Below are 12,657 nucleotides of genomic sequence, written 5' to 3'. Positions count from 1 at the left end.
AAACACAATCAATATGTTTATTCATGTAAAAATCAAAATTAAAGTGAAAAAAATGGATAATTTAAGAAAAATAATTAAAAACTAACTTTCAATGTCATCATTGCACAAATGTGAATAACTTTAAATCAGCATTTTACAAAAGCTCCTTTTGCATTAATTACACAAGTTCAGATAGACCTTTATCAACTTAACTGAGCTGGACTTTGCAGTTTTAACCCACTCTTCTTTGTGGAGGAAAAAAAAAAAAAAGTTGAAGATATCTTGGTTTCACCATACCACAAGCCATTATCCCGGGGGGACGGTGTCTTCTTATAAAAGTTTAAAAGGGCCCAGAATGTACTTTTTTGTGGAAAATGGCTTCCAATTTGCCACTATACCCTACTGCCCAGATACATGAGGAATACACAAAATGGATATAATATACAGGATGTTTCCATTTAATATAACAACACTCAGCAGTCTTTAAGTTTCCCATGGACACCCACGTTTTAAGCTTTGTAAGTACAAAGCCCACTCGAGTCCTATCTTGATCATGCAGTATCAAATTGGTTCCACTTTTCCTCCACTTCCTAATTATGGTCTTCACAGTGTTCCATGATCAATGTAATGAGTACATTTTTAATTCCTCTACTTATCTATATGGTTCGACAATAAGATCTTGGGGATCTATTATTAGGTCTTTGTGGACTATACTTGATGACTTATTGAGACTATATAGAATCAGTCCAAGTCCTGCCAGGAGAAGGCAAAACCTTAGTACACAATTTAGAATGAGAATGATTAAGTCTCACTGTTGCAGCTCAGATTATGAACTGTGTACCTTTTATAAAATTGAAGTTTTCTTATTTCTTAAATGAAATTGTAAAGCACTAAAGAAGCAGCTTACCCGCAGCTTAGGTTTAGAAGTAGGAACAATCTTCTTTTTGGATCTTTATGGAAAGACAAAACCAAGTACAGTTTTACATCAGTATTAGGCAAATCATAATGCCACAATTGTCTTCTTTTAAATAAGATCTAAGAATAAAAATAGGGTTACATTTAAGCCAATACAAACTGAATTAAGCTATGGAAAACAAAACAACTGATATTTATTTGCATTTTACATGTTATAACTGGTTAAAGTTTTTTTTTTTAAAGAAAATGAGAAGAATTCTGCACCTAGGGCTGTGTGACCACAAGCTAAGAATGAAGATATGTATAACTGCAAAAGGAGTACTTAAAGGGTAAACAGTATTATATTTTGGTACAGGTCCAAAGATCCTCATCTGCAATTTAAAAAGCTTTAAAAAATGTGTTTTGGCATTAGATATGGCGAACACACTCTGTAGCCTTTAAATAGTGTGACTATTGTAAAATGAAAACAGCATTTGACATACACATGAGGGGGGTGCGGAGGATAAAGAAATTTTAATTTCAGTTGGCCATAGAAAAAAATGAAGTTCAATAATATGTGGGGCCACTGCATAATAGGTCTGCTTTTGCCCAAAATCAAGCTGTGGGACTGTAATAAGTATAAGTATAATATGTCACTCTACTCTGTGCAAATATATCTTATAAATCTGCCTTTTTCTCCTCACATGCACAGTTGACACAGAGCCAGATTCAGCACAGGGGTTCACCAAATAGAACTGCTAGAAAAGCATTACAAGACAAGACAGATAGACACAACTGGGAAACAGGCAGTCAGATGGAGGACTGTTGTATACTTTTTTTTTTTTTTTTTTTTTTTTTTTTTAACTGTCAAAGTCAGCATGAAACTATCATCTTTTTCCTTGTTTGGAATTGCATGATTCACCTAAGTGGGGGCCTGAATGTGAAGAAAGAGTATAAAGCCTTGGAACATTGCCCGGCACACCTTTGAAGCCGATGGACAGATGGGAGATAGATAGATAGATAGATAGGATAACGTCATCTGATCCCGAAAATCCTTCCATTGCAACGGTGAACATGGCAGACTCTACAAATAGGGCCCCCACTCCCAAACTGGGTTCTTGCCATTCGCTTCCTTTGTCTGTTATGCAGTGTAAACCATCATTAAACAAAGCTAAGTTATTTCTCGAGTGATTTTTTACCACTGTATCACTAAGGGAGGGGTATCGCCTTTTTATATTATATCTATATAGTTTTGGGTTAGGCAACACACAATTACAAAAGAACTCATTCCCAGGGAGCTAACACCCCCTTACTGGATGCAGGGACTGATCCAAAAACACCAGCACTAGGGTTATATTTCAGGTAGAGGGGCTTTGACTAGGTGGTACAACATTTTGGAGGGGCCTGGCTTGGAAAAAGTTTGGGAACCTGACACTTTTTACATGTTGGAGAAACACAGTCAAAGCCATATGTTCCCTATTGTACTTCCTTAAATTTTAAAGACCATATTATTTCTAAAGATTTTGATCCAATGAGCATGAAACTTCTGAATGCTAAGATGAAATTGTTTAAAATTCATTTCAACAACTTTTTAAATTTTATGCTTAAAAAACTTGCTTCTTTTGGTTTTTTTTTAATCACTGCAGCCAGCTTCAAACTATGCTATAGTCAGATTTAAGATAACTGATACAACATATGGAACTATATTTAATGACTGCAAGGTGAGAACTGCACCCTAGTTACTCATATTTATTATAACCATTGTGGGAATGTAACAATGGGACAGCAGACAAGTGATTTTTGAAAAAAATACAAATCCATATTACTAACCGAGAATGCTAAACCGGATGGACGCAGGGACATCCGGCCATGGGCCGTAGCCGCAAAAAGACGTACTGCGCAGGCGCCACAAGAAATGAGGGATATTACTAACCGAGAATGCTAAACCGGATGGACGCAGGGACATCCGGCCATGGGCCGTAGCCGCAAAAAGACATACTGCGCAGACGCCACAAGAAATGAGGGGCCGCGAGAAGCGGACAAGACCACAGAAAAAAGGAGTGAGCACAGAAAAAAGGAAAAGGCAGAGAAAAAAGAAGTCAAAAGCAGGCGCCGCACGAAACCGATCGCAAACGCTCGCGAACAACAGCAAGGCACCCCCCCCCTACAGGCACCGGACGGGACACACACCAAGAGGGGGATTTAAAAAGGCAATGGAACACAAAAAAAAAAAGAACAAAAAACCACCCCACACACCCTACAAGCAACGGACGGGACACACACAAAGAGGGGGATTCAACAAGCCCCTGGAACACAAAAAGAAAGAAGACGCTCGCGCAACAACAATCCTCACACACCCCCCCCCCCCCCCCCCCCCAAAATCAATAAGAAGTGACACCCAAAGCCACATATCTAAAGGAAACGTCCATATTAAACATACGTCATCTCAACACCTTCACATTAGGGAGGATAGGTGGATAGGATAGGATAAAGCACTATTAACCGTTCAACTGCAGAAAAGGCTCCATATTAACAGTAAGTGCGATCCTCCTTATTACTTATCCATATTTCGCACGCTGAGGAACAAACAAGTCATGAATACATGCTCACGGGTACAAAATGATTCGGATCGGATAACGGGACCAAACACACGAACACGAATGAAACAACAAAATAAACAGGGGGGGAAAAAACAAGGCGCTTCGGAAACTCCGGGAGAAAAAATGTCTCGGATCACAAAACGCAAAGCTCAAGTAACCCCGTTACAGAGACGTGCCCAAATGGACAGACACAATGAACGTAGACGCATACAGCGCGCGTCTCAAAGTACTGCATCGAAACAAGCACGATTTCAAAAGAAAGAGCTCGCGTGTCAGACATACAAAAAAGGGAGCGAAGAGACAGAATGAATGAACGCAGACGTGTAAAACGCGCATATGACCTGCCAGAAAAAAAGCAAGCAAGACTCCAAAAGCAGAAAGCTCAACTGACCGACATACAAAAACGGACAAGGCTCAATACAAACAATGCACGACGTAGACTGAAACGGAATTTTGGCAAATCGGAGGCGAATCAATGAAAAAAAAAAAATAGCGCGTCACAAATAATGGACATGCAACAACGCGGCACTCAAACGCCACAAGCAAAACATGCCCGTCGCGGACATCAACGCAAGACACCTGCTAAACGCTTACGCCAGTTGGCTGACAACGCCTTCAATAATGAGTCCACTATTGAGGAAAGTTCATTGGGAATAATGAATGTCATTTTCAATCATTGTCAATCACTTAACTTCCCAGAAGAAAAAACTGGCAATACAAGTAATACATTTACACGTTGTTGTCAAAAGGGGCAGATTAGACTGCCTCCTTTACATTCATATCCTGAATATCTACAGAAGCTTCTAACTAACGATGTGCCTGAAAGTAAAAACTTTATGAACTGCATTAGATCCTACAATAGTTCATTTGCTTTTGCATCTACCGGAGTACATATCAGGCCACCAAAAGGAAATGGCCCATACTGCTTTCGCATATGTAGTTAACAAAACGCACTATATTATGTCCAAAAAATATTAATGTTAATCACATTAATAACCAGGTCATTTCATTACTTCCTGGAGAGACACGGCTCTTTCTAAGCTCTGACAAAGTTGACTCTGATGACGACAATGAACATCTGAATTTCCCCTTAGAATATTTGAACACTATTAACCCAGACGGATGACCAAAACACAACCTTACCCTTAAAAACGGTGTTATTCAAGCAACAGTTCTTACATAATCACATGCTAACAATACTGTTCTCATTCCTAGAACTGACCTTAAGAGTTCTGACCTGGATTTACCTTTTACATTGAAACGCCGACAGTTCCCCATTAAACCTGCATTTGCCATGACCATCAACAAATCAAAAGGACAAGCCATGGACAAGGTTGGCATCTACCTCTCTGAACCTGTTTTTGGACATGGACAACTTTATGTTGCCTTCTCACGTGTTCGACGTTCATCTGACGTTAAAGTTAAAGTTATAAATGATCCATGCCAAGGAAGACTCATTCAAAGACAAGACACCATCTTTACTACTAATGTTGTATACAAAGAAATATTCAAATAAAACATTACTCTATGCCAAACACTCTATTTTTTATTTAGATAGGCATCATCCAAACCTGCACACTATTCTATATCTAATTCATACATCTCACTCTTTGTCATTCCCCAACGCCAGGGGTTGGCGAGCGAAGTGAGCAGGGGGCGGAGCCCCCTAGTTATTTGAGAAAAAGGCTTATACATATGCATATTATCTAAATAAATCGACTAGAAAGCTCCCATAATTCTGGATTCACTATATTTAACGCAACTGAGTCAAGACTAAAAAAGCCACCATCTTATTTAAAACAGCAATTCTCCATTGGGTTTGAAAGACATGTTAGGTTCTGCTAAGCACAAGATACACTCAGTAATTTTAAACCACCACAATTAGAGGGAAGCTGAATAACAGAGCAACTAGTATTTAAGAGCTATTTATGACTGCATTGTTAGTAAGGAGCATTACAAAAAGAATAGTCCAGCTGCTAAAGGAATATTAATTCACTCCAAATACAAAACAAAAATGGACAGAATATAATAAGCATCAACTCCATAAAAGATTATTTGCAAAGACAAGTTAATTTCTAAATAATCTTAAATATTTTCAGTTCTATACATCAGCTATATCTGAAAAGTAGTATTTCAGAAGACAACAGAACAGGTAAGAGAAGATTGTGGCATGATTAAATATGTACTATATATTAACGAATAAACAAAAAGAACAGCACAGTGTAATAAATTGGGATCATTTATACTTAGCCTCATTGTTTCTGAACTAGTAAAAGGAAATCAACACAAATGAACAGCATTTTTGTAAACTGGAACAATGATATATACAGTGATCCCTCGCTATATCACGCTTCGACTTTCGCGGCTTCACTCTATCACGATTTTTTCTCATACACGCTTACGTCACTACACATGCGCTTTCTGAGAACTTTTATCTAAGCCCCACGATGGCTCCTAAATGTGCTGCTTTTTCTAAGCCTTCGGACAATGAAACTAAGCGCCGGAGGAAGATGCTTACCATCCAGGAGAAGGTGAAACTCTTGGATATGATCAAAGATAGCAATACCCTACAAAAGCCTCCTCACTCATATGAAAAGACAGCCCCAGCAACTGCCTATCAAGATGTTCTTCAGCCGCGCACCCAGACACCCACTGCCTACTCCTAGTAGTCCTTCAGCGGAAGAAGACAACGATGCACCTGCTGAAGATACTGCACCACCTTGTCACGCTTGGGTCACAGAGACGCAGGAGGTTGTAGAAAAAAAAGAACGTTTTATTCAAAGCACTGCAAACAAACATTTGTCTCTTTTCAAAAGTTTAAACGTGCTCCATGACAAGTCAGAGATGACAGTTCCGTCAGGAGTAGAGAATGTCTGAGAGAGAGACAGAGAGAGAGAGAGAAACAAAGCAACCAATTCCAAAGCTAAGAGGTGGTGCACAATACTTTTAAGTAAGCGGAGTACCGCGTGAGAGGTTTATCGCACGTTATAGCGCAAGTAAGAAGGGTAAGGAGCAATGTGAAGGTAGACTGTCAGCTGTTTCAGGGGCTTTCCCAGGGGCGTCCGTGTCCTCTGAGGGTGCGATCAGCGCTCCAGCTTACAACCTGAAGACTCTCCTACTGAGCTCATGTCTTCATAGGTTAGTGGTTGTGTGTAAGAACTGTGTGTGTGTGTAATTAAATGTACAGTACAATAATAATAATATGATATTTGTAACATCTAATGTGTCTTATTTTCTCTTATTTTGTCTAATATATTGGGTAATACGAGTGTAATGGTGACTAAAGGGTGTTATTTCATGTCTAGAGGGCTCTAATAATGTTAAAAAACGTATTTAGAAGGTCGTAAACAGGTTTTCTATACTCTAACTGCGAAAATATTCGATTTATAAATAAAGAATCCTACTTCGCGAAAATTCATTTATCACGGTAGAGTGGAACGGATTAACTGTGATAAACGAAGGTTCACTGTAGATGCTACCTACCATTTAAGGAGTATATCTACATTTGCTTTCAGGTACATGCAGAAAGTAAAACATTGTTGGTCAAATAAAGAAATACTAAAACTTGCACCATCATTCAAGGGGAAAATCTAAATGTTTAACTGAAAAAATTTCAGAAAGTTAAGACTTTAAGTAGATCATTTGAATACATTTATTCTGCAATACCAATTTATAATGAACAGCAAGCAACAGCAATGCAAGACATGATAAACAAGTAATTTAAACTTACAAATTTGCAGTAAGATGGCTGTGAACTATTCGGCTCTCTTTCAACAACATTCTGCATGGACAACAAAAATAAAAATTGTTATTACATTACACTCCAAGAAGCAATTTTCAGGTAAAAAGAAATAAAGTTGCTGTACACACCACCTCTGAAACACTGCTAGACAGTCTAAATAAAAAACTAAACATATCAAACTACTGCAACAGATGTTTCACACAGTCATTTTGAACTGATTTAATATATTCCAGAAAATCAAACACACACACACAAGGTGCATTGCATTTCACTTCTTTCAACCAGCCATACTGCTATACAACATGGTAATTTAGCCCAATGTTTTAATTAATCTTTGTCAAAGTCTCTATCTATAAGGAAAATATCATTTTGTGTGCACAATACTTTTTATACAGGTTCTTAATGAAGAATAATTCAACTCTTGCTATTGTGCTTTTCAAACATAACCTAAAAAGTACTGTAACATAGTTCAAAAATAGCAGTTTGACTCAACACAGTTCAAAAATGGGTGTTTTGACTCTCTAACACCATTTTGATGCCACTCAAATTACTTATTGACCTTGGTTGTGCTTCTAGATGTATGATACAGGAAGGACTATTTCCAATACCATTTTAACAGTTTGGGGTGGTTTTATTTACAAAATAAAGTATAATTCAAAATTAAGAATCAGAAACATAGGTGGACTTTTACCACTGCAAATAACTATTGACTAACCGGGCCTGCATCCAGCCTTTGGGCCATAGCGGTTTGACCTGTGTCTCCATAAATGACTTGAGGTAGTCCTCCACTGTAACAGTCTTATTTTGTTCCAGTTCATAGCAGCCAAGCTTGATCTTCACCAGGTTGCATAGTAAACTTCTGCATTACAAAAATAAAAAGGTTATTTTTCTAAATCTGCTCCAATTCTACCAAAACAACCTATACTGAACAACATTTTCATACTGTTACAACAATGAAAGAATATGTCAAGCCTAAACAAAAAAAATATTTCACCAATTTCTCAAAATTGTCAAAAAAAGTAATATCTCTGTTATGGAGTTTATGGTAGTGTGTGAGTACAGCAGCAAAAAATGAACAAGAAGCCATTCATTGACTGGTATACTTGCTTACCCCAGGTAATAAGAGATGAAAATCAGTCTTTCACAAACATTTATTTAGGGTGAAACAGAAATATTGTGGAATTGAATCAAACAATTCTTTACTCTAGTACCAAAGTACCAATATCAAAGCAAATAACGGGCAACTCCAAGCAACCCGGATACCAGCTTCTTCACCTTGCTCCGACACAACTGCATGGCAACAACTGCCACACTAGACCCAAAATCTAGTGTGCTGATATACACATAGTAACAAAAAGTGTGGTGTAATGGGGAGTATGCCCATTAGAGTTAGTATAACGCAGACCATCTTGGCAGCCCATTTGAGTTTTAAGCATGCTAATATATAAATATTGCTTCAAAAAACGTGAGGCGACTGTGCACGACCATTTACTTCTGGTAGAAAAGCTGGCATGATGTGGATATTGTATAGTTTTAAAAATTTTGTGTACCGGTACTTTTGCAGTACCACCATACCATGCAACCCTAAGGAGGAATACAGACTAACTGGAGAAATTCCAAACTGTCAAAATGGACAAAAAGCCAACAGACCTAACCAGTACCAAGTTAAAAACCCACAAGTACTCTGCAAGCTTGTCAACTAGCCCCAGTAATGTAAATGTTAGTGTCAAGGTTCATCTTTAATTCATACATTTTTAAATACACTAATGACACTGCACTGTTTGGACATTTAATATTTGACACTTCACCCTAGAAAACCATAAATCTGCAGAAGTTAAAGCACAGAAAATGAAAGAAACTACCAGACTTTAGAATAGAGAAAGATACTTATCCTAAGTAGATACATAAATGGGTCATATTGCTATGAACACTAGCACCCTCAAAATAACAGATACACCACAGTGACTGCACACCAAGTTGATTAATCCCACAACACAAACTGTGACTTTACCTTGGCCCAAACATTAATTGTTAAGAGATGAATGACAGTGTCAGAATGGCCATTAGTGAATTTTCAATTCATTATAAATTACCAAAAGGAACTGGTTTAAAAAGTACTCAGCAGAGAGATCAATATCTATCTCATAATATGAGGATTATTGTTGTAGTGCTACCGTACATTGTCTTTATACTGGAAGGGAATTGAAAGGGACTGCTCAAGTTCTGTAACCACTACAGCTCAATAGAACTTGTATTGTACCCTGCAAGGTAACATTACACTTGAATAAAATGTCACAAGCATAACAGTTTGATATAGAAAATTATAAACTTACATGGTGAACTTCAAACTAACATGCAGATAAAGCTACTACATTCCACCAAACATGTTTCAGCTCAAACCAACTGGTGATAGAATTCCTTCATGATGTACTGATACACTCTAGTTTTCTGATTTGGTGCTTTATTCTTCATATGCACTGGAGAATCATTCAGATTCTTCATACTCTCAACTCAAGACAAGTGGCACTCACTTTATGCTAGAGACCTGAATTCCTGCAGAAATTCTGAAGGACCCAATAATTCTTGGCAGCATGGTATACATTTTTAGTGCTGCAGGTTGAAGTTGAGAAGATGCAGTATGAAAATAAAGTATTTTTCTATATAAATGTGAATTATTGTAAAACTGCAACTTACTGTTTTAAACATTGCTAGATAAATGTAAAAATATTTGATGTTTGATATCACCTGCCCTATGCATGTCTTCTTTCTTCAGTATCACTGTGTGTCTGAACCTCTTTTCTCTGGCATTAAATCTCTCGAGTACATTCCCATAAAGCCTGCTTCTAAGACTATATCATTATGAGGTTCTTTCAAAAACCGACAGTGTAATTTTAGAAAACAGATTGGATAACAAAGTGCAAGTCAGTTTGATATGAAAGCAGACACACATCTGTAAATGCTGACTGAGCAAGTACTCTACCACTAAATTGTTTGGGTGTACAGAGAAGGTGTACAACCATTTGAAAGTTAAATATTCTTTTTTTTTTTTAAATCACAAAAAATTTGACTTTGACAGAAACAGAATTTTAGTCATCGAAAGAACACTTACAGCTTGTTCAGAAAAGGATATACAGTAACCATTTTGACAAAAGGGTTTTTTAAAAAAAAAAATATACAGCATTTCAACAGGAAAATTATGAACTTTTAGTGTAACAGTAAATACAATATTTTATGCATTTTCTGAAAACATTTTACTTATAGTCACTCCCTGGGAATGATGAATACCGTTGGACTTTAGCATTATGAAGCTACTGAGATTGTTTAGAACATACAATGTGTTTCCAGAGTAAAGATGTATACTACAAAAATGCACAGTAAACATGCTTTCAAGAGTTTTAACATATTTGGTGGAGTATCAGTAGAGATTGCATATTTCAGTAGAGGCCTAATACTGGCTAATACATGGGCGCACCAATGTCAACAGCTACCCCTCAGTCTTAATTTTTGCCAAGGTAGTTGACCAGGTAGATTTTAATAAATTTTTGCAAAGGTTGACTGACACTTAGAATTATTTATTCATCAGGAGTCCTGCAGTGCTCAAGTTAACACTTTGCAGCAAGTTTCTAGAATTATCTAGTTGGATCAAAAAAAAAAAAAACAAACAAAAAAAAACAATTTTACTTATCTCTGTATTTTAGTTCCTAAATGTACATTCACACTGGAAGCTGAAGCAGAAACAGGAAATATGAAGGCAAGTCTCTTCTACGATCACACCTAGCTACCCCATAGTAAGCAAGTGGATATAATTTGAGTATTATATGGATTTTCACAAATTCTTAATATAAAGTCAAAACCATGACTCAGTTGCAGAAAACTGTTCACATATCCATTTTGCCAAAACAAAATCCAGGCCATTAAGAAAGTGGACTTCATTGGGCTCAGATCATAATATAACTAGTTTCAAGGTTTTGGAGCAAAGCTGATTGGCAAAAACACAATTTAGTTAAACAGAATTTTCCCAAGTAATAAAATACCATTTTTTCTTTACCTTTCTTTTACATTCTAATGACAAGTAAGATATCATATAGAAAAGTTTCAAGCTACACTGTTTTGTGGGTAGTATATGCTCTCCATGAGGTTTCTCTAAATGAATGCATACACACTATCATTTCAATAGGCAAATCCAGTTTCACTTGGTTTGATCATCACACCGTGATGAACTGGGATTCCATGCAATGCTACTTCCTATGTTATGGCTAACTATTTGGATATGACAAACATAAAAAGCAGAAAAAAGAGGAAGGATTTTCACCGACATCAATAAAGCAGCCAAAATGCACTAAAATTAAACACATAATACTTTGTAAAGAAAAACTAATTTAAAAGATGTTTGCCTTCACTTATTCTGTCAAATCAACCTGAAATCTTAATAAAATAAAGTTTTTAAATTGTAATAAAAAGGAAAAAAAATTAAATATGGCAAGTGAATTTCCAGACCAGATGGAAATTATAATCCAAAAGAATTTAGACCCTTATTTAGATTCTGCACCTGATTCGATCATCCCAGTGAAATTTCTTTCTAGGTCCAACCACTCTTTTCCCAGGCTTTTCTTCATCATCTTCATCTGAGCAATTCTTTGCATGGTCATCCTCAGATTGCTGCCTAAAAACAAAATAAATAAATATATAGCTATAGCTATAGATACATGGTGAAGTGTGGAGACTGTGGCTCTAGACTGACAAAGATAAAAAAACAAACATTTTCCAAAATAGCAGGCATAGAATTGCTTTCCATGGCACTTGTTCTGCTGCTTACCTATATGCATCTAAATTGCATTTTATAAAGTCTGAATGCTAAAAACATGCATAAAAAGGCAATGTATTTACCAAGCACTAAAGTTTGGCAATGAATTCCTAGGCTTGCAGCTTTACCGTTGTAGAAAAAAATTTTGAGCACCATGAAAATCAGATTTTATATAACTCCATTGGCAGCCCCTAATCAATGTTTAGCACTTAATCTATTCAGTAAGGAGAAGCACACTGCACAAAATTAATAATAAGGCACTTAAAGTGGATGAGTGAATAAAGCAGCCGAGGTCATATTATTACTGAACAGAGACATGATAGCAGAATGCAGTAAAGTGAAGACATAGATGCGCACACACACACACACACACACATTATTGAATTTATGTTTTGATATTGAGTTACTTTTACAAATGTTGTTTGGTACAAGATGCACTCGAATTGATGTGAACTGCTTCAATCCTCTCACAAATAAGCATAGAGCTAAACACTTTGAAAATAAGTCTTGCTTTAACATTTGCAGTGTTTACATTTAACGACGACCACTGGCAGTTCTGATGACTGTTGCTTTCAACTGTAATCACTACATCAATGTGACAAGAGAGCAATTCATTGCGGCTCCTTAAAGAACTTCTC

The 12,657-nt window shown here is 36.8% G+C and overlaps 1 protein-coding gene across 5 annotated transcripts in view; it reads right to left on the bottom strand.

The window, feature by feature from the left end:
- ubn2a (ubinuclein 2a) overlaps nucleotides 1-12,657 on the bottom strand; it is a 115,375-nt gene that overhangs the window by 31,215 nt on the left and 71,503 nt on the right. For all 5 annotated transcript variants that reach the window (XM_051934494.1, XM_028815565.2, XM_028815567.2 and 2 more), the window contains 4 exons: nucleotides 11,765-11,878; nucleotides 7,931-8,074; nucleotides 7,204-7,254; nucleotides 887-929 (listed from right to left, as the gene is read on the bottom strand). In XM_051934494.1, the coding sequence (XP_051790454.1) occupies nucleotides 887-929; nucleotides 7,204-7,254; nucleotides 7,931-8,074; nucleotides 11,765-11,878 (352 nt within the window). The remainder of the gene's footprint in view (nucleotides 1-886; nucleotides 930-7,203; nucleotides 7,255-7,930; nucleotides 8,075-11,764; nucleotides 11,879-12,657) is intronic.

Source organism: Erpetoichthys calabaricus, chromosome 12 (genome assembly GCF_900747795.2).
Source record: "Erpetoichthys calabaricus chromosome 12, fErpCal1.3, whole genome shotgun sequence".
Classification (NCBI taxonomy): Eukaryota; Metazoa; Chordata; class Cladistia; order Polypteriformes; family Polypteridae; genus Erpetoichthys; species Erpetoichthys calabaricus.
Note: the sequence above shows the minus strand (reverse complement) of the source record. Positions and strands in the feature narration are given on the sequence as shown.